The sequence below is a fragment of the Pleurodeles waltl genome, chromosome 5, assembly GCF_031143425.1.
Source record: "Pleurodeles waltl isolate 20211129_DDA chromosome 5, aPleWal1.hap1.20221129, whole genome shotgun sequence".
Lineage (NCBI taxonomy): Eukaryota > Metazoa > Chordata > Amphibia > Caudata > Salamandridae > Pleurodeles > Pleurodeles waltl.
Window position 1 is genome coordinate 195,610,960 of NC_090444.1, and position 27,335 is coordinate 195,638,294.

The 27,335-nt window shown below is 41.2% G+C and overlaps 1 protein-coding gene across 1 annotated transcript in view; it reads left to right on the top strand.

Annotated features, from left to right (window-relative positions):
- The window catches only part of USH2A (usherin), a 3,586,186-nt gene that overhangs the window by 1,375,279 nt on the left and 2,183,572 nt on the right, over nucleotides 1-27,335 (top strand). The window contains exons 25-26 of the mRNA XM_069233891.1: nucleotides 7,881-8,066; nucleotides 10,498-10,628. Of these exons, the coding sequence (XP_069089992.1) occupies nucleotides 7,881-8,066; nucleotides 10,498-10,628 (317 nt within the window). The remainder of the gene's footprint in view (nucleotides 1-7,880; nucleotides 8,067-10,497; nucleotides 10,629-27,335) is intronic.

A 27,335-nucleotide genomic window follows, 5' to 3' on the forward strand; every position in this document is an offset into this window, starting at 1 on the left:
CTCAGCTGTCAAGGAGGGTTATATTCTAGTTTATTGTACTTCGTTTTTTTCATCTCACTTATAGTGAATGATATAGGTTTATTCACTATTAAGGTAATACAGAAAAATGACAAAAAACCAAGGAGAATGCCTCTATCTGTGCATTCCCGGTGAACCACAGGCAGACCTTTTTTTGACCCTCCGCGAATGTGCAGTTTGACATGTGACCGATTAGCACATAGGTGAAATTGCATTCCCATTCTCAAACCAGTCGGTGTGCAAGTTGCACATCCCTTCTTTGTGAATGGGAATAGTACATCAGCTCACCTCCTCGGTGGGCTGGATTTAACAAAAAAAGCTCAAAATGACCCTCAATGTCTCTCTGATAAAAGTCAGTTCTGCTTTTTCTTCTAGGTTAATCATCATAGGCAGAAACCATTGGGCTGTATCTGATAACAGTTGTATCAATTACCTGTTTCCATTACTCTCAACTCATCACACTACTCATTTTAAAGGAATGAAGTTAAATAACACAGTAGTGGCCCAATACTGATGATCTCACACCCCCTTCATAGGCGGCCTGGGGCACAAATCTGCCGGCTATATGTTCTTCAAATAGATGGTCCTATTCACCCTCATTGGCTTTTAACTCTCTGCTAGGAATATTTATTAAAGTTTTTGATTTCTCCGACCACAACACAATTTTAATCCTTTCGTTTGCATGTGGCAATCCAAACTTTCAGGTTAGTAAATTGTTACTCTACCCTGAGACCCACAGAAGAAAACCATGTAAGAGGCTCACATTATTTCAACAACATATAACAGAGCGCATTGTGAACTTCCCCGGGAACACCCATACAACATTATATATTGGAGCTCATGGTGACTCTTCCTTGGACACTTCTTCAACACTTATTTATATATATATATATATATATATATATATATATATATATATATATATATATATATATATAGGAGTTTATGGTGACCTCCCTGCTGAATACCCCCACATTATCATATGATAGCTCAGGGAGACAAACTACCCATACACACCTACAACATCATATATCTGAACTCCTGGTGACGTTCTCCCTTGATACCTCTACGAGATCATATATCAGAGCTCATAGTTTCACCCCTCTGGAAATCACTTCAAAATTATATTTTAGAACTCATAGTGACAACCCTTGCCTATGGCAACTACAATGTCATATATTAGAGCTCATGTTGATACCCCATAACACCATATATGTCAGTGCTCTTGGTGACACTCCTACTACAACATATATCTGAGCCCATGGTGGCACCCTCCACTCCCACCATCCCCCTGGACACTTGTCATTGATGAGGAACAGACACAAGGATGAATCCTGTCAACCAATGTGGTTGACGATTTAGCCTTCTTTTCTTTTATGGGTATATATTGGTCGACAAATCAAAGTTCTAGACCAAGTTCTAGTCTACAGTACTTTGCTGTAATATTTTTGTGTTTTGAGAATAAAAGAAAAACAAGCATTTGCAATGCAACGGGTCTCGTATTTTGCCGAGTTAGAGCTATTAGCATTGTAAACTGCTAACAGGACTTTTCTTGCCACATTAAAAGGGGGAAAAAAGCAAGCGTTATCGCGCTGTGTAAAACACAGCGCAATCATCCTGCTAAATAATGAAAAGGTAGTCCAGAAACCCTAACGAAAAAATGGAGCCTCGTATGTTTCCAGTAGTAGGTCGGTGCGCTTGAGGAGGGCTAAACACCAGAAAAGGCATGACTTATGCATGCCTTTCACAAATGAAAGCAAGTGGATTTTAAAAGGAGAGATTACATCAGAGGACAGAGCGCTTTGCGCTCACCCCTAAAAACATTTGAGATACATTTTCTGTAATCTGACAGGTTTACTTCTTCAAGTTTATGGTTAGGTGTACCTCTGTTGTTCATATATTTCTATTTGTGAGGCTTGTCAGCTCTGTGACTCAGAAGAAAATTCTACATTTATGAAAATTATGGACTAAAAGCCCGTAGGTCAAAAAAGTAGCTGGAACGTGTAAGAATTTGCGCAATTTGCTGTTGTTCATGCAAAATTTCAACAAAATGATACAAACTCTTGTATAACTATGCGAAATGCAGAACTACCATTTTGAACTATATTTTAGTGCAAAAGGGGACCTCAAGGCAATTTATGACACACGGGTGTACTTCACACTAAACATTTGTGCCAAAAATCAAAAGCACCACTGTTCTGTTGTTCCTATATGCTCTCTGTAAATATTTACTGCAAATGGCACTCTATTACTCAAAGTGGCCTCAATGATGTAATTGAAGAAATTTTGCATAACAAACGCACGGACGTCAATTCACAAAAATGCAGGGATAGCAAAAGTAACATCACACGCCATTTCATCCTAATTTCACTCACACACACGTTTACACAAACATAAATTCACTCATACACACTCTCTTTTACATAAGCACACTCTCACCTGCAAACATAAACACAGCATACACTTAAAAGTGTTTTATGTTTACCTCAGCTACCAAGGAGGGTCATATTCGTGCTAACTGTACTCCATTTTTATTACGCTAATGGTGAATAATATAGTAGTCACAATTAGCGTATTAACAAAAACTGATTGAAAACAAGGAAGTGGAGCCAGTGCTTAATTTGTAAATAAAAAGTGCCGGTGCTCGAAGCTCTCCTTTTAAACATGCAGCTGCTGCAATTACATGTGCGAACATGGAATATTAAGGCAGCGTAATCCCGAAGCCATTTTGGGCCTCTTTAATCCACATAAAGCCACTCCGTGCCCCTTCAGCTCACTCTAGCAGTGTTCTGCTTTCTCCGTTTGTGACGCTTTTTCGTTTTCCTCTTCCTCCATCTTTCCCATATCTGTCTTTTACTCTCAGTAAAGGCTTGAGGCAGAAGAATAAGCCCCGGCCATCGGAAACAAGAAGCACAAATTAAGCACTGAGTGGAGCCCTAAACAACGTTCATAAGGACGAGCTGCCCCTGTGTTCCTGACACTGATTTTGTCCTCTGAGGCCAGGGGTCGCAAATACAGTGCCAGGGATCGCAAGGGGCAAGTTGGGGGTCGCAGCTGCCACCTCAGGCGTCCATGAACCAACATAATGTGAAAATCCAAAAATTACACAAATTATGTCATCGTAATTTAAATTTCGCTTAATCCTAAAACATGGCATCTCGTAGTGATGGGTAAAGCTTCGTGCACTGTATGGGAATTAGTTTCTTGCATATGTTAGTGTTGGATGTGGCAGTGCTTCAAGGTTTCTCCATGTCACACATGTCAGCAAGAAGGGAAAGTACACCAGAAAGTAGGCTTATTCAGTCAAGATCCGTTACATTTGCACATTGTGGGGTTGCTCACAATAGCTAAACATAAAGTCAAATTCAGATTCAACTCAAAATCAGAGCTTTGGTTGTATATCGATGCTCACAAAATCTCTTAGAAGCACAGCATTGTTCGCTTCTCATGTCACAGCGTTCAGGCCCGTTGAAAAGCTGGTGTATTTTTAGTGGTTCGGAAGGGGGGGGGCAGTGACACTCCATACTTTCATTACTTCACTTCATTAAATTTTGCACAGCTTGCAATAGCCTGCTCACTTGTCCCTGACGGACACTCTTGCACATAAAAATCAACCTGCAAGGGAATGTTACGGGGGAATACCTTTGCTCCCATTTCACAACTTTGTACTCTCCCCTTTGGGTCCCGTGTGTTCTTTCATGCCTGCTCACTCAATGGACCTGTGGGGAAATCTCAGTGTGTTCACTGTACCATCAGGTGTTCGCGCACTTGGCAAGGTTTCAGACATTGTTCCCCTCAAACGTTTGCCTCTCCTTGCGGAAAGTGTCAGGAGCCTATTTATATATTCATAAGGGATTTATTTCAATTACGCACGTATTCCTGTTCTACAGCTGTGGTAAGCGAAGTATACTCCAAATAATACATTTTCTTATATTTCCTTTAAAAATTCTTGACATTGTGTGCTGTTTAAATGTTTGTATTTTCGGGTGCAGCTTTATCGGGTACCATAAACATGGGCTATTTTACGAACACAATTGAGTACCAATGAAACATACACATTAATATTATAATTTTCCATAACACATATATTAACCTAGGAAAATATTTAAAATTCGTCAATTTCTTTATTTTTTCAGAGTTCAGTTTTATAATTAGGTAGCAGAGTACTCCTAATATACAAAAAATCTGTAAAACAAGATTTATAAAAAAAGTATTTAAAAAAAGACTGTGAAGAGTCATGAAAACCCGTCTCAACATATTAAGTGCTTCAAACTTTAATAAGTAATGGAAGTTATTTTTCTGGTATACTTTTGACATAGTAGCTCTCCGAATCAGGTTTTATGACATTTTTAAGTACTGGGTAGTTTTTCCAGATAATTGCAGTGTGGGAAACAGAGATTGTGCATTTTTTCTTACTTTCACACAAGTTGATGCAAATGGTATGTTAGGATTAGCATCTAAGTGTTAGAAATGGGGTCTTTGGTTGACAGTCAGGTTACCCCCTGTTCAAGCAAGGACCCTCACTCTAGTCAGGGTAAAAGAGAATCACCCTCAGCGAACCCCTGCGTACCCCCTTGGTAGCTTGGCAGAGCAGTAGGCTTAACTTCAGAGTGCTAGGGGTAAGGTATTTGTACCAACACACACAGTAACTTAATGAAAACACTACAAAATGACACAAAAACAGTTTAGAAAAATAGGAAATATTTATGTAAGCAAAACAAGACCAAAACGACAAAAATCTGACATACACAAGTCAAGTTATGAATTTTTAAAGATTAAACTCGAAAATAGCGCTTAGAAACACAAAATGCTTCAATGAGGTGTTAACACGGCGTTGTAACGGAGTCGTTCCCAACAATCCGACACCAGCAGCGCCAGACACAGAGTCGTGTAGACCCCCAGGTATAGTACCTTGGTGAAGAAATGAAAACGATCCGATGAGCGATAGAAGTCGGGCATTGCGGCATCTGTGCAAAACGTTGAATCCGTGCACTTCGAGTGGCATCGGTCACGACGTGATGCAGCGACTTCCAAGGAGTTGCGGACTTCGGTGGGGCTGCAGCGATGCCGGCCCTGCGAAGGTCGTCGCGTTCCTGCGAAGATCACGGAGTCAGGTGCAGGCGGCGTCACCTATTCAGCAGCGGCGTCGGTCCGAAGTCGATTTCCTTGGATTTTCACCAGCTTTCCTTTCAAGGGCCCAGGGACTGGATAGGGCACCACTTGTCAGAGCAGGAGTCTCTCCAGAGACTCCAGGTGCTGATAGAGGGAAGTCTGTGCTGTCCCTGAGACTTCAAACAACAGGAGGCAAGCTCTAAATCAAGCCTTTGGAGATTTCTTCACAAGATGGAAGGCACACAAAGTCCAGTCTTTGCCCTCTTACTCTGGCAGAAGCAGCAACTACAGAATACCTCCACAAAGCACAGTCACAGACAGGGCAGCTCTTCTTCCTCAGCTCTTCATCTCTTCTCCAGGCAGAGGTTTCTCTTGTTTACAGAAGTGTTCTAAAGTCTGTAGTTTTGGGTGCCCTTTTTATATCCAATTTCTCCTTTGAAGTAGGCCTACTTCAAAGTAAAGTCTCTTTTGAATGTGAAATCCTGCCTTGGCCAGGCCAGGCCACAGACACTCACCAGCGGGTTGGAGACTGCATTGTGTGAGGGCAGGCACAGCCCTTTTAGGTGTAAGTGACCACTCCTCTCCTCCCTCCTAGCACAGATGGCTCATCAGGATATGCAGGCTACACCTAAGCTCCCTTTGTGTCACTGTCTAGAGGAGAGGTGCAACCAGCCCAAATGTCAAACTGACCCAGACAGGGAATCCACAAACAGGCAGAGTCACAGAATTGGTATAAGCAAGAAAATGCTCACTTTCTAAAAGTGGCATTTTCAAACACACAATCTTAAAATCACCTTTACTAAAAGATGTATTTTCAAATTGTGAGCTCAGAGACCCCAAACTCCACATGTCCATCTGCTCCCAAAGGGAATCTACACTTTAATCAGATTTAAAGGTAGCTCCCATGTTACCCTATGAGAGGGACTGGCCTTGCAACAGTGAAAAACGAATTTAGTAATGTTTAACTGTCAGGATCTATAAAACACATTACTATATGTCCTACCTTAACCATACATTGCACCCTGCCCTTGGGGCTACCTATGGCCTACCTTAGGGGTGTCTTACATGTAATAAAAGGGAAGGTTTAGGCCTGGCAAGTAGGTACACTTGCCAAGTCGAATTTACAGTTAAAACTACACACACAGACACTGCAGTGGCAGGTCTGAGACATGATTACAGAGCTACTTATGTAGATGGCAGTACCAGTACTGCAGGCCCACTAGTAGCATTTGATTTACAGGCCCTGGCACCTCTAGTGCACTTTACTAGGGACTTACTAGTAAATCAAATATGCCAATCATGGATAAACCAATTACATACACATTTTGTAAAGGAGCACTTGCACTTTAGCACTGGTTAGCAGTGGTAAGGTGCCCAGAGTAGCAAAAAACAGCAAAATCAGAGTCCAGCACACATCAACAACCTGGGAAACAGAGGCAAAAAGTTAAGTAAAACCACGAAAAGGATAAAAAAGTCTAACACTAAGAAACTCAGTTCAAGAATCAGCAATTTACTACTAAAACATAACGGCCCCCACAGATGATGCTCAACCAATCAAATCACAAGCGAAACAAGCTCAAGATGAACTGCAATAAGGTTTGCATCGATCTCCCTGCACAAACCCCAAAATGGCCCAGACAATTTAACAGAAGTCTCTTTTCTGACTAAAGGAGACTTCATTGGCCCCAGGGGTCAACACACTCTACATAAATGAGAAACAATTTCAAAAGATAGCGAATTTCACATTCTGTACATCACTAAACGGATCCCTAAGTAACTAGCCACACATAGCAACCTTCTTTGATTTAGCTTCTCCTCCCAGTTGCTTTCAGCAAAACCATGGTAGCCTCCCGGCCTTCATAAACCTGCTGATGCAAAACCCACCACCCTCACCAGTGAGCATGCTGCTGTCTTACCTCCAGATCCTAAAATACCCTCGACTACCTAGTATCCTTGAGTTCTTTCTCAGTCCATCCTCACACAGAGTTTTTGGTGCAGAGTTTTTGATGATTACTATCCCGGTATTTACCACCCATTTTTCTAGTTTTAGAAATGTAATAACCAACATATAAATTTACTAGAATCTTGATGTATGCTAATTAGAATTCTTGCCCAGTGATGACAAAATTACAGCCTGAGACGCCACCCTGCTACACTCAGCTTCCAAGTGTACTGATCCCCCTTTCTCTGCCGTTTTTGACACTGACCATAGCATACCTGCAACTAATTCGATTTCGTTTTTGGATCACAACTGGTCAACCTTTATGTCTCTTAAGAACCATTTCATCTGACATGCAGAATCCACCAAGAATACCACTTCTTCCCCATCATTTAACATACACAAGATACCTCTTCTTACCATGCGCAGAAAACACAGATTTGCAGCCCACTTGTATGTGGGTAGTGTTTTGATCTACATTGGGTCATAGCTGACTTCTTGAATGTCTTAATAGCCCATGTTTCAAACAAAGCGTTTAGTGTTTAAATAGTTCAGGCTCAGCTCCCAGACGCACAACCTGCTTATGTCCTTTTAGGCCAAAGCAAGATCTGCATCTGGAAAACAAATCTTATTGGCTCCTGGCCTAACGTATGTGAAAATTCAAATATTGTGATTAACTTTACATTTTCACAGGCTGTATGTTTGTTCTCTGTAAGTGGTTTTAAGCTTTGTGTCTACAGTTGCTTCTGTTTTTCATTTTTTTTAAATGTTTAAGTAGTACTGATCCAATGCGTCATTTACTTTGCAGGAGAGGCACAGATAACAGCAAAGGGTTTTGTGGGCTGTCTAAGTGATCTGCATATAAAGAAGAGTGACCATCCTTATGAAATTTGGGAAGCTTTAAAATGGCACCACGCTGAAGAACATAATAATGTTTATCAGTCCTGGGAAGGATGCCCTGTGTTATTAACAGAAGAAGTACATTTTCTTGGACAAGGTAAAGTGGTGCAACAAGAGTTGGCTCTATATGTTGTGATCACTGAGCAGAAGCCAACTCACAAAGTAAAAGCATATTATCTTTCTCTCTGGTAAACATATTTACCTACGTTTGACATACATATATTTTGTTGTAGAACCTGATTAGGAAATCCACAGACATAATATTTACACCCCAGATGGCAGACACGTGTGTGTCTGCCTTTATAAGACCTGGTTATGGAATGGGGACTAAATAATAAAAGAATTAGAGCCCATAAACTCAACTTAAATTCACCAATAGATCCACTCACAGATGCAATTTCTTAATAGTCCCGAAATCAGAACTGGTGAATCTTACTCTTGCAACAGGATTTGCAGATCTGAAAAAACTATCAGTATTGTGGGATTTCTGTATCTGAAAAAGTGCTTTGTACATAGTTTCAGTTCTCTTGCAAGTAGTTCCCTTCCCTAGAAAAACATACTTATAAAGGGCAGAAGTAGGAGAGTTTTCTGTATGTCAGTGAACAGGCAGCACCTCCAAATTTAGACATAGTACAATTACGGACTTCTTATTTCCAGAAAGGGAGTTTTCCACGTGGTAGAAATTCAGCATGTGTACATTTTACATATGTGAATATGCTTGGAAATATATGGTTGTTTTAGCTGGTATTGTGGCATTCTTTGGCTATCATACAAAAGTCCGTTTCTTAATCCAAATTGGAGACAAAGTCTACAGGAACAAATTTTGACTTATTTGGCCCTACCTTTTGTGAAAAGGGCAAGTGTTTTTTTATAAGTGAGACATGCTAAGCTAATGGCATGGACGTTTGTCAGATATGCTCATGGTTTGATGTTCCTGAGTGAGAGCATAGAACTTGGCTACACGTCTCCTATTAACAGACTATTCTTATGCACAGCAATCCCCCCCACAGTTAAATAGGTGATTGTGCTGTGCATTCCCTGCTTCAGAGTGAGAATGGCCTCCAACAAGTTTTCTAAAAAGTTAAGCTATAGATGACGAAGTGATTGGTAATGTCAAAATTTAGAATTATGGAAGAAGAGTTTAGGTTCACTCTCTTATAAGTAATAATAATGTAATGTGTTTGTTTGCAAAATTAGTAATGATGGCACTATTTCTTTTTCACTAAGCATTTGACCAATTGGTTTCGGAGCTTTGATCTATAATAAATAAAATTCAATGGGCATATAAAAACCACAGCTTTCTTTTTTTGTGCCTGTAACTATTCACACAGACTATACTGGTGCTACAGAAGAAATACCAAAAACCCCTCTTCTGTAATACCAGATTGATTATCGTCCTTGATGCATTGACACACTTGTTACCGAGAGCTATTTTGGGAAAGTGGACCTTTTTTAGACACACATTTATTGGCACAGAAGATCAGGAGGGGGGACATGTAGAGTCACCTATAGCAAGTGGACCATGTTGCACTGAATGGGACATGCAAGGGTCCTACTGAATGGACAATTGTCGGGCATAAACATCCTTGTAGATGAGTTGCTTCACCCAACTTGTTAGTTTCTTCTCTGCCCTGATATTCAGTTGTGCTAAGATTTTGAAACATAGTCATGTATGATCCATTGTAAGTAATGACATGACATAGCTTATTTTAATACCACATACTTTGGTCTGTTTTGGAGTTGCACATGTGTTCTGAAGGCTGGTTTAATTTTTTTAAATAAAAATCTGAAGCTTAAAAATCATGACAAATCCAATGGCTCCAATTTTCCCCAGTGGAATTTGTCACTGGAGTTAAATATTTTCCTATCTCATATTGTTTTACTCCACTGTGTTATTGCTTAGTCAGACATTAAGGGACTCATTATTAGTTTGGCGGACGGTTTTCACCATCCGCCAAACTTCTGACAGGGAGGTTGTCGCCACACAGGCTACCTCCCCGCCAGCCCCATTAAGAGTAACCTGAGTTTCGACCCGCTGGCTTAGTGGGAAACAGCTTACAGCATTTTCTCATGCTCGTAATCGAGCTGGCGCCAATGCTATAGTGAGCAGGGTGCACCAGCACCCTCACAATGTTTATTGTCTGCTAAGCACACATTGAACATTGCAATGGTGCTGGCTGGGGGGGGACTGCACTGTCCATGCCAAGTGCATAGGCAGAGCAGGGGCCCGCTGCACCTATTCTCCGCTAGCCTTTTCATGGTGGAGGTGGTACCGCCATGAAACCGCTGGCAGAGAAAGAGGTTGTTATCCCCAGGGCAGCATTGCTTGCAGTGCTGCCCTCGCGGATTAGTAACGGCGCCACCTCCACACTGCCGGGATCTCTGATCCTGGCAGAGCTGGTGGTTCCCTGGTGGCCCGGTCTAGTAACCGCCAGACTTGTAATGAGGCACTAAATGATCTTTGGCATGGGCAGGTACTGAAATGCACAGTATAAATTTACAGCTTTATTCTGTTTTGATTATTTTAGGGTTCCTAGAGATTGAGGAACACAGTTTTCGTGGTGGCACCAACTTCGAAATTTCATTTGCTTTCAGAACAGATGACCTCAATGGGTTACTTCTATTCATATACAACAAAGAAGGAAATGATAAGATGATGGTAATGTAGATGATCTTGAAACTGTAGAATGTGCTGACAACAGTGTATATATTCTGGGCATTTTAGTTGGTTTACTGTCTTTAAATGTATTGTGTTATCAGAATTTATATTCTTGTAATATTTACTTAAATGTAGCTTTTTACTCAACGAGAATAAAAAAACGGAGTGTAGTTTCTTTTAAACCAACTCGGTGTACCACATACAATATTATTAGATTCATTTTATTTAAAACAAATTGTTGAAATAGCAAGATTTGAAAGTTTCCTAAGATAAAGAATATAAAATAAAATAAAAAGAACAAATACATTATGATGTATAAATATACAAACAAAGTGAAAATGAGAAACCTGCTAGGATTCTCAATTGCTGTTATTAAGGAAGTCAGGCCAAAAGTAATCCTGCTCTCACAGGCGCATCCATGTCGGGATCATGCAGAGGGAAACCAGATGGAAAATAGCACTACAGAAATGGGCACAATTCTTATGTAGGTTTCACTCACAGACAGGTTTAGCAGCTGGAAAGAGCTATTTTCATGACACCAATACACCTACTTAAATATACAGAAAGGGCTTTCTTGACAGGCCCTTTCAGCCCGTGGTTATGATGGTTCAGCAGACTTTTTACATTCAGTAAAAGGACTGCCAATTACCTCTGTTTTGAGCTCACAGTGTGTCATTGATTGCAAAATTGTGAAAGTAGTGCCAAAGTGTTCTTTGTAACAATGCTCCTTGAGAACTATTGAGAGCCTTTAGGAATATAAATGTCCTGCACCTCTCCTGAGCTCTGGTGGTGAGGTCTTTGAGGCAGATGGTAAATAACATTAAGAAATGCACATTCATAAATTAAATGCATTAAATGTAGTATAATTAGAGTCAATGAGAGTTTGAGTTCCATTTTCAGGATTTAGTTTAATCATTAATACATACATTTCTTTATTAACAAATCATTTAACCTCAATGCAAATTACAGAGCAGAACAAATAGAGTGCCCATAAAGATCTAGACCCTAATCTAATTTAGTTTCAGGGAAAAGATTAAAGTTCAGTAGAATCCATAAAGAGTTCTTGTCTCAGATGTGAAAGCATATAATTTCTTGTAGAGCGTCTCACTGAGAATTTTCAGTGGAATCTCTCAGTAATAGGTTCAAGCAAGATAAATTTGGTCTTGTAAGGAATCCAAGAAGCATCAGCAAAGAGAATAGGACAAAATGTGTCAGAATCAGAGTTCTTTCTCAGAAGTCAATCTGAGAGAGTAGAGGGAGCTGAGAATCTAGAGAGTCTAGCAAGTCTCACTGCTATCTTAATCTGGGAACACACTTTTATGATAGTATACGCTACAAATTAGAAATTATAAAATTTGGGTAGATTCTTCAGCTCTGACTAATCAGACCTTGATGTCTTCATGTGAACAGGACTGCTTCTGTTGAGATGGCAAGTTTTAACAAAGAACATTCTAAATACACAATACATTTTACCATTATCCAAGGAGTTATGATACAAGCAAGTTCTTTTCCACCGGTTGGTGTTTGTAAGGCAAAGAACAGTTAAATAAGCATGATGCACATGTCAAATGATTTCACTTCCATTCCCATGTGTCCTCCTAACAGAGCCTATTCATAAAGAAACCATTTTTAAGAATAATTTTGCAGTAATTCTTTTCATAGGATAAGTGATCATGACACAAAGCTTTAACACTTTCTCCATTCATTTAATTATTAACATAGAACATTTGCATCATGAAATGTTATACCTATGCCATGACAGAGGTCAAAACTAATAAAGAGTAAAGAATGAAGGAAGGAAAGAAATACAAATTTGTCCTTGTCAGCAGTACAGCCAAGTACATGTCATCGTGCAAGCTTCAAATGCAAAACCCACATTTAAAATGCAATGTTTAGGTAAAGCCTGCAAAATCCTTTGGTAAAGGTTAATAATATAATGTTTTTATTCTTATGAAAGACTCTCTCTCAATTCCCTCATCTGATGGTTTGGAACCATCACAAAATTTACATTTATAGATGTATTCAAAGTTCACTCTCATTTTATGCTTAATCTCTCCTTTTTCTCTTTAAATTATCTCTCTCTTTTAGTCTTTTATACTCTTTGTTAATGCACTCACTCAATTTGAAATTTCTCTTTTTTCTTCCATTCATTTCTCAATTTTTCTTCTTTAATAGTACCATCTTTATAGTCTTATAAACCACTAGTGTAAATAGAAAACAGACAATTACTATTAGTACAGGAACTAAGATAGCTTTGAGGGTTCTCACTCCTGCTGCTTTTATCCAATCACCTATCGCTGATGCCTTTAGTACAGTGCTGTACTACGAGGGTGGTTTCTAAGGTTCTAAATCAAGCTTTATGCCAGAAATATTATTTGCATAATCTATAATCTTCTTGCTCTCATCCAGTACATAAGTACAACAATTCTCAATTTTCAGCATCTTGCGGACTCCGCCCTTTTCTGAAAGAGAAATGTCTAAAGCATAACGGTTTTGAAGTACCATTGATCTGATTGCTACTAACTCTTTATTTCCAGCTATTAAAGTTCCAGAAGTACTGGTTGCTAATTTGTCGACTACTGTTGAAAGTTTTTTAATCTTCATATAACTTACTACTACTCCAACTGCTGCTATAATAGCTCCAAATATGCCTCCACTCGTTTTGTTCCCTCATTTACACTGCGTAAATACCTGTGTGCTGGTGTTATTGTTAATGCATCTAGACACTGTACATGATACATTTTTGAAAAAAAAGCAAACATAAGTAGCAAATTTCCACCAAATTAGCTGTCAATTTAAAATAAGTATTCTTTCCACAGATAAAATACTCTCCAGCTATAGTTGGATCATCCTCCTGCAAAAATGTTACCTTAATAATTCAAAAACATGTTCACAACTACCATTTTATACTAGTGTCTTTTTTCTATGAATTATTCTTTAAAAAAAAAAAAATCCCGCTGTGTCTTTTATCTAATTTTTATCTCGGAACAAACATTTTCTTTCTAAGCTCATCTTCTTCTCTTCTACATACATTCCTCAGGATGTCTTCTTTTGTATATGCATTTCATGCAACTGTGTTTTTGCCTCTTCTAACATTAAAATCAAAGCCTTTTGTAATAGATTAATGAAGCAGGTTAAATTATTTTCATGTGGAATGGAATTTTCAGAAGGTCTGGAGGGGGAGTGTTAATGGAAATGAGCCACACCAGTAGGTTAGTTTTGCCTTCTCTGCTGGCTTGAAATACGCTGTCATGGATTTTTTAACTGCAGTGCTTTGTGGGACAAGAATATGCCACACTTTGGAGGAAGCTGTCACGCTTTTGGGTGGCACCCTGCATTTCATTGGACAAGGGTGCCCTTTGCTGGTCCCACCAGACCATTGAATAATTTTTTTTTTTTAATTTGTTTATTGAATTTTCAGTCTAGATCTGCTTCCATCATTTTGCATTTACAATATCAGGATTTGGTTGATCTGATATAAAATAAACATACAAAGCAAACAATAAAACTTAACTTAGGTCTTGTTATAATGCTCAGAAGTATTTGTCTGCTGTATCTAGGTAATAAGTCTTGCAGTGTGGTGTTAGTAGCCATGTAATCCCCAGCTTGGTTATGCTCTTTCCCGCCAGAACATAATTGTTTGTGTTGGTGGGGGATTCCCTATCTAATATCTATTTGTAGCATGTGGTGCAGAGGTGCTTATTGTTCCTATTCTATTTGTTAACACCTCACTTGTTAGTCGCTGTAGGTTGCCACAGGTTGAGGGAGCGTTCTCTACTTTTATAGTATGTCCCATCCGGCTTGCTTGGTAATATTGGAGTTGGACAGGTGCAAGTCTGACTATCTCGAGGGTAACATCTAGTCGAGTTCATGGCGGTCTCTCATCATTCTTGGCCTCTATTCTACTTACTAAAGTTTCCCAGGCTTCACATCCTGTGTGTTGTTGGCCCTCCCTTGCTAGTTTTCGGAATACCAGTGATTCTATACGGGCCCACCGCAGTGTCCTGATGTGCCAGGTTTTCAAATCTGGTGCTGTAGCCGCTTTCCAATTCATAGCTATCAATCTTTTGTACATCACATATGCTAGGTCTGTGAACTTATGTAGGTGCTTATGTTTCTTTCCTCTCGGTCTCAGACCATTGAATAAATATGTGAGAGCTGCATAGCAACTTAGATATGCTGCCTGAAACTACAAGGAGAAGAAGGACTGCCCTTCTGGAAACTTGGTCTGCACCCAAAGGATTGCTCTCCAAAGGACTGCTCCTGTTACTCACTGGGAACTACAGCCTTGAGGACTTTGCCTTGCTTCTAAAAGGATTAAGGAGTAGACCCCTGAAAGCAACAGGTCAACAGAGCTTCCCTACACCATCCCCATCAAGAAAACCCCAGCCTTGTGTGTGTCCAGTGGACTTTTAAGAATTTGCCAGGTGCATTCTGGGAATTATAGTCCAAAGTTCAAAGGACCTTTGCAGAGCTTCTATACCCTTGGATTTGTTGTTTGCACACTTTGAACCATCAAGAGGAACTTCAGGAAGAAGTTCTGGAAGTGTGGAGCAACTTTTGGAAAAAGCTCTATAAGGTGACTGACTCGTCAACGAGAGTCAAGCCGAAGTGGAACCGCGACCCGGCCTGATTTTCAGATTTGTCCTGCTGATGCTCTGGAGCTTCTCCCTGTCAACGATACTTCCAGGATTTGACGGGGTACCGTGGAAAACCAAGCCAATGGCATTGCATTTGATCCTGGTGTGACGAGGCGCCTCGCCCGATGACAAGAGAAAATGCTCCAGACAGACGCCTAAATCTAAAGCTAAAACTTTGATGGAGGCCTCCTGCTCAGTGTATCCGAGCAGGGCTTAATCATGGTGGGCCCCAAATTGTGACTTGGTTCTGGTCTGGCGCAACCAGATTTTGCCTGTTGGTGCCATTGTATTTTAGGCACTAGAAAGTACATTTTTTTTATTTAATCTTTAAAAATTCATATCTCAAGTTCCCTATATTGGATCTTTGTTGTTTTGGTGTCATTTTAAGGATTACAAATATTCCCTATTTCTATAAATTGGTGTGGGATTTTTATTGTGTGTTGTGTCTTACTTATTTACTGTATTGGTGTATTAAAATGCTTTACATGCCAAGTTAAGCCTACTTGCTCGCAGCCAGCTACCAAAGGTGAGCCAGGGGCTAATGTATTGAGCCCTTGACTGGACCTTATGTTGGGGTGGTGGCCTTGTTGCTATTGATAGGTACAAACTTATCCCTACTAATCATCCATCCTCCAACAATGCCTTTAATCTAAGCTAAGCAATATGCTGCATGATAGATGGTAGGAAAGAGGAATGTGATGATGTGCTACTTCGTCAGATGAAGAAGGCATATGTGCACATACTTCAGTCTTTTGCTTCAGTAACTCTTGTATGTTCTTGTACTAATCTAGAATAAATGTTTGATAAATATTCTTCCTCCATCTAATCTACAAAGAAGCTTTTAACTCATCTTAATTGATCTATGATGTTGTGTTAGTAGTACAGGTTTCTCTGTCTCTGGTGTGAAATGTATTACTAGTAATATTGCAACTGCTAATAAAACTATTAATACAAATATAATTCCTATAATAATATTAAATCTAGTTCTGGGTAAATGCAGTATGTGTGTAATTTCAAAGTTAATGTCTTTAGCTCAATATGCAACAATTCTCAATTATCTTCTTTTAGGTTAGTTCCTTGCAGCTTTATTTACAGAAATATTTGTATAGACTTCCTTAACCATACTCTGTGTTCCTCCAAAATGTTATTGCTACTGTCCTTCCACTGCCTCGGGCCTAGATACTCTCTACCTTCTTAAGTCACTTTATATCATTTTTATTTCTGTACAGTTCATGTAATGATTTCAGTTCAATTATAATTTGCTTTGTGTAATTTCAAGGAGATTCAGGCAACTCTTTATTCCAGTCAAGTAGATCTGAAATTAGGATGTTTAGCACTTGGCTCATGTAAGATGTCCATTCAAGTGCTAAATATCTTCGACAACTTGCTCTAGGTGGGTTAGATCTTCTGAGTGTTTGTGGTCTTCTTCTATGTCACTTAGACCACTGAATTGTTGGTTGTATGGATCCATCTGACACACTTGATTTCCACTTCTTTTGATTGTAAGTCTTTGGCCATTTAGCATTGTCAGGGTCTCTCCTTGTTCTTGATTCAGAACTGGTTCCTCCTGCTGGATTTTCTTGTTGTCCTAAGCCTATAATTAACTGTCACTTCAGCTTGAGTTTCTTTTTCCTGACTTTCTATGTCAAGAGCTCCAGCGCCACTTTGAGAGCTATCTGACAATTGGATTTCTTCTCCTGTCTGCTGTTCCTCACCCCTTTTTCTCTGCTGGCTCTGATCAGAAACTCAAGTAAATTGTATAACTTGGTGTTCTCGGTTCTGGCTCATAGAATACTATTAGTTCATAAGGATCTCTTGTTCTCTTGGTATGAGAAGCATGCACCCAGTTTGGGACTCGAGCACAGTTGACAGCTGTATTCATGATCAAAATTACTAGGTGGGGGCCTTTCCACCTTGGCTCCAGACAGGACCTTTTCACATGTTTCTTGATGAGCACCCTGTTGCCAGGACTGAGGTCATGGCACTGCTCTTGATGTGGATTTACAGTTGAGAGACCGAATACACCACATCAGCCAGTCCTTTGCAGTAATCAAGTACCATGTCATTTTTTTATGTTCACAGGTAGAGCAGGCAATCTCATTGCTCTTTTCATAAGAACCTCATGTGAGGATAAAAACAACTTTCTATCAGGTGTACTTCGCAGACTCAGTAACACCAAAGGTAAAGTATTGTGCCATTTAACTCAAGTAGAAGCACAAACGTTTGCCTATTGGAATTTAATGGTTCAGTTGATCTGATCAGCAGTCCCACAAGCTTCAAGTCAGTAACTGCAGTGTAGCTTCTGTTCAGCTTGTAATGCCGCACACAAAATTATAATGATCTCACTGTTGAAGTGAGTGCCTTGATCTGACTAGATAAACTGGTATCCTGCATCTTGGGACCAATTCCCTCAAGAGCAACTTATCTACAGTGAGACTGTCTTTTTTCCTTGTTGGGTAGGCTTACACTGACTTAGAGAAATGAACACCATAACTAAGATATATCTCACCCCATTACAAACAGGCAATTCAATAAAATCCATCTGCATTCTGTTAAATGGACCACTTGATCTCCCTAAGTGACTCATTGTAATTGGTGTGTGTTTCCTTACAATAATTTTTACATTTCTACACATCAGTGACACAGTCCTCTGCACGGGCTGTAAATCTGGGATGAAACCAATTCTGCCTAAATGTCCTAACTATGGCATCTCTGCCTAAATGTTCAGTTTAAAGGAAATGTCGCGCCGCGCGGTGCGGCGCGAGCCGAGAGCTCGACTTCGGCCGGGCGTTCGGCTCGGGCCGCGCACCGCGTTATTAAGACGCGGTGCGCCCCCAGCCTCTCCTGCGCGTTTCGAGGCCCCAGATTTGCTTGGGGCCTCGTTCTTCCTTCTGCCTTTCACTGTCCCAGGGGTCTCTGAACCCTCTTACCTGTTTTTCTTCGTTTCCTTGTCCTTTCTTCTGTTTGCAGTCTGTTGTGTGCCTTTCTTTATGTCTTTTCCTCCTTCCCAGATTCCTGTGCTTTCCCAGCATTCCTTGTTCCCTATTCTCTATGGTTCCTCTACTATTCTGTTCTATATATTGTTTCCCTATCTAAGATGGTGTCCTTTTACTTCCTGTGGGTCACTTCCTGTTTGTTGGTATATAAGGGCTGTGTTTTTCCTCTTTCCTTGCGCTGCAACACTTTCTGCTCAGTTGGTGTCTTCGCTCCTGGTTTCCTTGCCTTTTGGTTTTGGACTCAGCATTCTGTGTTTTCTGAATTTTGCTCCTTTTGGATTCCTGTTTGTTTGTTCTTGTTTTTCTCCAGGACTTTTCCTGTTTGGAGGTTTTTCCCCTTTGGAAGGGGTTTTTCCCTCTGGCGCTACTTTCTGAAGGGCACGGTCTGTTCTTGGTGTCTCCATTGCCTACAGCACCGTGGCTACCAGAAAGAGTCGCCCCTTTTTGGGCCAAAGCCGAACATTGAAGATTCACGCCACCAGATCTGCAAATTCCAGGCGCAAGCAACACGTGAGTCGTGACAGATTGCAGCGCCTAACCATTCCGACGTCCTCAAACACCATGGATAATACAGTGGCGGCTGCTGCAGATCCGGAGCAATCTCTGTTAACCACGATTCAGCAACAAGCCCAGGAGTTGCAACAACTACGTAATGAAAATGCTGCGTTACGACAGGCTTTGGCCCTCCGCACCAGTGATGTTCCGACAATCTCCGCTTCTACCCCTTGTTTCTCTGGTGAACCAACCAAGCTTCGCGAGTTCTTGGATGCTTTAACGGTGTATTTCGCCTTCCGACCTACTCAATTCTCCCACGACAGGACCAAGGTGGGTTACCTTATCAGTGCCTTATCCGGCCCAGCCTTGGCCTGGGCAACCCCGATGGTGTCCTCCGACGACCCTGTATTGTCAGACTATTCCGCCTTTGTGAGTCGCTTCAAACAAATGTTTAGCCGTCCTGGATTGGAAGCCTCCGCTGAAGAAGCCTTGTGCGACATCCAACAAGGCTCCCAAGACGTCCTGCAATATATAACCCGTTTTCGTCAGCTGGCGGCAGAGACCACTTGGGTGGAACGTACTCTGGTAACATTATTTCGTAGAGGACTCAAAGAAGAAATAAAGGATGAACTAGTGCATTCTACCAGAGCGGAAGATCTTCGTGGCCTGATGGATCAAGCACTGTCCATCGAATATCGTCTTCAGGAACGGAGATCGGAAAAGAAAAGGAGTAGAGGGTTTACCCAGCCAAGTAGCTCACGTGCATACCTGCAGCGTTCCGAGGAACCTCGCACTCCTGCTAGAGACATCGAAGGGGAACCCATGCAGGTGGATACTACCCGAGGTCCGCTCTCTGCTAGTGAACGAGAAGACAGACGCAAGAGAGGGTTGTGCCTGTATTGTGGTTCTGCTGGTCACATACTCCGTACCTGTCCAGTACGTCCGTCCAGACCTTCGGGAAACGCCACCTCCCGTCCTCTGTAAGAAGGGAGGGGACGGGATCTACAGCTATACCTTCCATCAGCTCCTTTAATGACAATACAACTGCCTTGTTCATCTTTCCTGTCCTGTTACAACTTCCTGACGGTCGTCAAGAAAAGACTATGGCATTACTAGACTGTGGTGCTAGTGGTATATACATGGACAAGACATGGGCTGCTGCTAACCTAGTTCCTACTCAAGCAAAAGAAGTACCCGAACAGGTACACACTGTGGATGGATCTTTGATATCCTCTGGTCCTGTAGACACCACTACCCTGATGTTAAGTCTACAGGTGGGAAACCATCAAGAACACATCTCCTTCGATCTTATTACGTCCCCTAACCATACCATCATTCTTGGAATTCCGTGGCTCATTAGACATAACCCATATATAAATTGGGTTACCCGGACAGTCTCTTTGTCTTCGCAATTTTGTCACGAGAACTGTTTTACTTCCGACAAGTATTGGTCTCCGAAAAGATCCTTAGCTACTGAAGGTGCCACTGGTATGTCCATTAATACGGTCCAAGGGGTCCCAGACCACTATTTGGAGTTTCAGGATATTTTCCAAAAACCGTCAAAACCTGTGCTACCTCCACATCGAGAATATGATTGTGCAATTCCATTAGAACCCGGCACAATTGTTCCTTTTGGGAGGATGTACTCCCTCACGGAACCCGAAAGGGAAGTTCTAAAGGAGTATCTGGACGAAAATATACAGAGTGGTCTTATTGTTCCATCGTCGTCTCCGGCTGGGGCCCCTCTCTTTTTTGTGCCCAAGAAGACTAAGGATCTTCGTCCGTGCCTGGATTTTCGAGGTCTGAATAAAATCACCATTAAGGATCGTTATCCTTTGCCTCTCATCAGGGACATACTGGAAGCAATCAGAGGGGCCCAACGTTTTACTAAAATGGATTTACGAGGAGCCTACCACCTTTTACGCATAAGAGAAGGCGACGAATGGAAGACAGCATTCAGGACCCCATTTGGCCATTTTGAATATAGGGTTATGCCGTTTGGTCTTACTAACGCCCCGGCAATCTTCCAGAGATTTATGGACTCAGTGTTTTCAGACCTACTTAATCAGACAGTCGTGATCTACCTAGATGACATTCTTATTTATTCTAGAAATCCTGAACTCCATACTTCCCATGTGAAACAAGTTCTTCAAAGACTTCGTGATCATCAACTATTTTGCAAACCAGAGAAATGTGAGTTCGACATAACGGAAGTCAAATATCTGGGCTATCATTTAAGTCCCACCGGCATAGCTATGGATCAAGAAAAGGTACAAGCTATCCTAGAGTGGCCTTCTCCTTCTACCATAAAAGAAACACAATGTTTCCTAGGTTTAGCAAACTTCTATCGACAATTCATTCTAGACTTTGCCAGTCAGACTAGCCACATAACTCACACCTTAAAGAAGGACAATTTAAAGAAGGGGTTTGTCTGGACTGAGGCTGCTGAAGCAGCCTTTCAAAGCTTAAAGAGAGCCTTCACCCAAGCCCCCATCTTAAGACATCCAGATACCACCAAGCAATTTATAGTAGTAACTGATGCTTCTGAGAGAGCCATCGGAGCTGTCTTACTCCAACGACAAGAGGATGATGGCCTTGAACATCCTGTTTTCTATTTGTCTCATATCCTTTCCACAGCTGAACAACATTATTCCGTACTTGAAAAGGATATTTTTATTACCAAGACCTGATATTCCTCCCTACAAACAAGGTGCAAAAGAAAGCATTACAAATGTGCCATGATTCCCCTGTAGCTGGTCACAGAGGCATCAAGGCCACACAAGAATTACTTTCACGATTTTTTTGGTGGCCTACCTGGAAACTGGATGTGGAAAGATACGTTCAGGCCTGTCCCATATGTGCCCAAGTCAAAATACCTCACACCAGACCGGCAGGATTACTACAACCTTTGCCTGTTCCATCGGCCCCATGGCATACTATCTCTACTGATTTTATGTGTTCGCTCCCACCATCAGCAGGAAACCGGGTTATCATGGTCACAGTGGATTCTTTCACAAAGATGGCTCATTTCACTGGCCTAAAAAAGCTGCCTACTTCCCAAGAACTAGGTCAAATATTCATAGATCATGTCTTCCGTCTCCATGGACTTCCACATACCATAATCTCTGATAGAGGACCTCAGTACATCTCCCGATTTTGGAAGTATTTTTGTAAAACACTGAATATGAATAGAGCCCTGTCTTCAGGGTTCCATCCTCAGACCAACGGACAGACTGAGCGTCTGAACCAAGGACTAGAGCAATATCTTCGATGCTTTTGCAATTCTACCCAAAGTAACTGGAGCACTTACCTCTCTTTAGCTGAATTTTCCTACAATAACTCAGTCCATAGTGCCTCCAAGGTCACTCCCTTTTTCTGTTCCTATGGTTTTCATCCTACCTCTTTCCCTACTTCTCCACAATCCAACTCTCCTCTACCTGCTATTAACTATTTCTCCAAACGCCTTCTCCAACTCCATAAACTAATTCGATCTAATTTGTTACATACCAAGAGGTATATGAAGAAGGCTGCAGACAAGAGACGTACAACCAATCCAAATTATCATCTGCAAGATAAAGTCTGGCTCTCCTCCAAATTCTTGCCCTCACGTCTCTCTCAAAACAAGTTCACACCTCGTTACTATGGGCCTTTCCGTATTCTCCAGTTGGTCAATCCTGTCACTGTCCGTCTTCACTTACCCCATACATGGAAGATCCATCCGGTTTTTCATGTTTCTCAGCTTAAACCTTATGTGCCTGATCCTTACTCACGTCAGTTTCCTTGTCCACCTCCTGTCCTTGTGAATGATGCTCCTGAATATGAAGTGCAGGAAATCTGTGACTCTCGTCTTTTTCATAAACGACTTCAGTATCTGATTCATTGGAAGGGTTATCCTCTCAGTGAATGTTCATGGGAAGATGCCTCTTCCGTTCACGCTCCTCTCCTGACTCAACGCTTTCACTGTTTATTCCCTCTTAAACCTGGGCCTTCGGGAGGGGGACCTACTGTCGCGCCGCGCGGTGCGGCGCGAGCCGAGAGCTCGACTTTGGCCGGGCGTTCGGCTCGGGCCGCGCACCGCGTTATTAAGACGCGGTGCGCCCCCAGCCTCTCCTGCGCGTTTCGAGGCCCCAGATTTGCTTGGGGCCTCGTTCTTCCTTCTGCCTTTCACTGTCCCAGGGGTCTCTGAACCCTCTTACCTGTTTTTCTTCGTTTCCTTGTCCTTTCTTCTGTTTGCAGTCTGTTGTGTGCCTTTCTTTATGTCTTTTCCTCCTTCCCAGATTCCTGTGCTTTCCCAGCATTCCTTGTTCCCTATTCTCTATGGTTCCTCTACTATTCTGTTCTATATATTGTTTCCCTATCTAAGATGGTGTCCTTTTACTTCCTGTGGGTCACTTCCTGTTTGTTGGTATATAAGGGCTGTGTTTTTCCTCTTTCCTTGCGCTGCAACACTTTCTGCTCAGTTGGTGTCTTCGCTCCTGGTTTCCTTGCCTTTTGGTTTTGGACTCAGCATTCTGTGTTTTCTGAATTTTGCTCCTTTTGGATTCCTGTTTGTTTGTTCTTGTTTTTCTCCAGGACTTTTCCTGTTTGGAGGTTTTTCCCCTTTGGAAGGGGTTTTTCCCTCTGGCGCTACTTTCTGAAGGGCACGGTCTGTTCTTGGTGTCTCCATTGCCTACAGCACCGTGGCTACCAGAAAGAGTCGCCCCTTTTTGGGCCAAAGCCGAACATTGAAGATTCACGCCACCAGATCTGCAAATTCCAGGCGCAAGCAACACGTGAGTCGTGACAGGAAATGTGTGTCATTGGAGACAGTATATTGGCTGGTAACACTGTTCTTACATCTAATGATACCCAAATTTAATTTTCATCCTGTACACATTCTCCTCTAATCCAGCTCTGTTGTTCTGCTTCAGACACATTTTTCTGCATGGCTTTAAATTCTTCCAAAGCATCAGCTATTGTCATCATCATGGAAAAGGCAGAGTCATCCTGAGATTGATCTGTGAATGTTCCATTAAAGTACATGCCACAGTTGCAAAATAGTGTGCCACTTTGTCTGCAAACCAACAATAGCACAACAATTGTCAGTCCTGTGTGCTGCACTGTTAACCACAGCAATTTCAGTTAGAAGCTGTAAGGCTTCTAGCAATTGCCTCAATTGCTCCCTGTTCCTAATTGGGGATCCTGATGAGATCATGAACCTCTCTGTGACCATAACTGTCCACAATTGTGGACCACACCAAAGCCGTATTGACTATCGTTCAACATAGTCACTCTCATTTGGGTTGTCAAGCTGCAAGCTCTAGTAAGAGCAATCAATACTGCAACTTGTGCTGAGGAAACTCCCTCCTTGAAGTCTTGAAGCATCTACTATTTCTTGAATGGTACAGTGTAGGCTGCTCACATGGACCCTTCATTTGTCCTTAAACATGAACCATCTACACCACAAACATAATTAAGACTTATTAGTGCCTCATCTTTTATGTTAGGTCTTAGGTTGGTGCAAAAGTCTGTGACCTGAAGATAGTCATGCTCAAATTAATCTGATGCCTCATTTTCGGGCAGAGGCATGAGGGTACTTGAATGTAAAATCGGACAGCATATCAGAGTCGGATTCTCAGCAGTGAGAATCTGTTGTTCATACTTAGTCAACCTTGTGGTAGTCATGTGCTGTGTTTTTGTTCGGTAAGGAAATCCCTCAACAGAATGAGGGTCCATAAAACCTAAAGGATGTCCCATCCCTATGCCTTCACATCTCTCGAGATTAGAACCAACAGCAGCCACCACTTTGGGACAACTAGGCAATGCGGAAGTTACAGGATTTAGTGTAATTAATAGGCCACTGGCCTTCTGGCATCGCCATGCAACTGTGTAAGCAATCCTCCATCTCACTGCAAAATAATGTAAAACTCTTTGAATAATCAGTCATTCCCACTGCCAAGGCATGACAGAGACTTTCTCTCAGTTCTAGGAAATATTTAATGCATTCATTTCCCCCATGGAATCCGATCAGACACATCTCTGTGTGTCAGCCTCATTCAAAAGCATATTCAGATTCCTCTTTGTGTCTTTGGAGGACCCATTTGTAAAATGGCTTCCACTCTTTCGCATGACACTTTTCTTGTTTCTTTTTCAATTATATGTCCCAATAATTGGACCTCTTTTTGAAAGTATTGCAGCTAGCTTGGGGACACTTTGGGCCTAATTAAGAGTTTGGCCGTCGTGAAAAACTGTCTGCCAAACTCCTGACAGGGTGGCCACTGCCCTCGTGGCCACCACCCCGCCGGAGTTATTAAGAGTTTCCCACTAGGTCAACGGGCGCTGACCTAGCGGGAAACAGGCTACAGTATTGTCTCAGGATCGTAATCGAGCCGGTGGCAATGCTGTAGCCTGCAGGGAGCTCCAGCACCCTCGAAATGTTCACTGTCTGCATTGGGACAGTGCTGGACAGGGGGACCCCTGCATTGCCCATGCCAAGTGCATATGGTCCCCTGAACCAGTTCTACACCACCCTTCCGCAATGAAAAGGCTGGTGGAGAAGAAGATTGTAATCTGCAGGGCAGCACTCTAAGCATGCTATACGCTGATGTACCCTCAAGAGGTGTCTTTTTACTCTTCCATACTGCAATAGTTACATTGACTCTTATTAAACTTCTAATAGCTTTAAAAAATGTCAGGATTTTGAATTAAATTTCAACAAATGGTAAACAATATAAATACTAAGCTTAAATATTTTAATTCTGTTTCATATACGTCAAAATTAAGAAATCCCTTTTTCCCAATTGCAATGCAGCTCAGTGAATCAATCCACCATTTACTGCACAGCTCTCCACGTAGTTCAACCAATCTCAGTGCAGCATTTACACCAGCTGACTAAAACCAGCACGGCACAATATGATGTAACAACTCACTTCTTGCAGCGGATCACCCTCCTTTACAGATTCTTCATACACACACAGAGCTTCAATTCTAGAACTTTAGGTAACATAGGATAACAATCTTTTGCTGCTTCTTCTAACAAAATAATAGAACAAGTCAACAACCAGAATTTTAGGTTTTTCACACTTTACAACTTTTCAGCCAAAAAGAGTTTTACACCCACAATGATGAAATCTCGACCACTGGAAAGTAACCTAATCAATGTAGTGTCATGTTTGCGCATCAGGCTTCACCAACACTGATCAATATTAGTACAGTGACAACCAATTTGTTACTGTCCCTATCTAAATTATGAAGTTGATGACATCTCATGACCTGCACTTCAAACCATTAGCAGACAAGAATACCATAAATCAACTTTTATTTATCTATCTCGGGATCTTGGACTACTTCTTAGTCCGATAACTCTTTATCTACTTCCAGGACAAAAGTGCATAAGCATCAGCAATACAATTACAACACATCAAAAACAAATATATAAATCACAATTAAATATGCAGTCACAATAATCATCACATATGCGATGCATAACCCTATTGATACTCACACCTGGAACAGGACAATCATCATTCTGCAACTACAACCGGCAAAAGCTTCAGGAACCACATTCTATCAGTCCTTGAACTATGACTTTTGGCAATCGGCATTTATGTTATTTCAGGGTACTTTTTAATTTTGCTGTTCTTTTTCTATTGCCTAGCCATAACTCTACTACCACATTTGCCAAGCTTCATTGTTAATGATGCTCCTTTAGGAATATTGAGAGCCTTTACATTTCTAAATAAAACACATTCAATTTAGGATGATTTCTTAATCTAATCTAGTTTCAGGAAAAAGATTAAAGTTCAGTAGAACCCATGAAGGGTTCTTATCTCAGATCTGAAACCATATAATTTCTGATAAAGCTCTCACTGAGAATTGTCAGTAGAATCTCTCAGCAGTAGGTTCAGGCAAGATAAAGTCGTTTAGAGAATGAATCCAAGACCCATTAGCGAAGAGAATAGGACAAAATGTGTCAGAGTGCTCTCTCAGAAGCCAAACTGAGCGAGTAGAGGGAGATGAGAATCTAAAAAGTTCAGTGAGTACCTTAGCCTGAAAAAACACTTTTATAACATTGTACACTGCAACAACTTCAAAACCTTGGCTAGATAATCTGCAGCTCTGATCAGTTAGAGCTTGATATCTTCATGTGAATAGGACGGGTTGAGATGGCAAGTTTTAACCAAAAACATTCTAAATACACAATACATTTGACTATTATCAAGTAGTAATAACAGAAGCAAGTTTCTTCCCACCAGTTGGTGTCTATAAGGCAAAGAACAGTTAATCAAACAGGATGCACATTTCAAATGATTTTACTTCCATTCTCAATATGTCTTTCTAACAGTCTATTCGTAAAGAAACAATTTTTAAGAATAGTCTAACATTGTAGTAATACTTTTCATAGGTGAAATGATCATGAAACAAAGCTCTAACATTTTCTCTGTTCTTTTACTTATTATCATAGAACATTTGTGCCATGAAATGTTATACCTATGATTGTGACAGTCAAAACTAACAGAGAGGAAAAAACTAAGAAAAAAAGGAAATAATTATAAATCCTTATCAGCAGTTCATCCAAGTACATTTCGGTGTGCAAG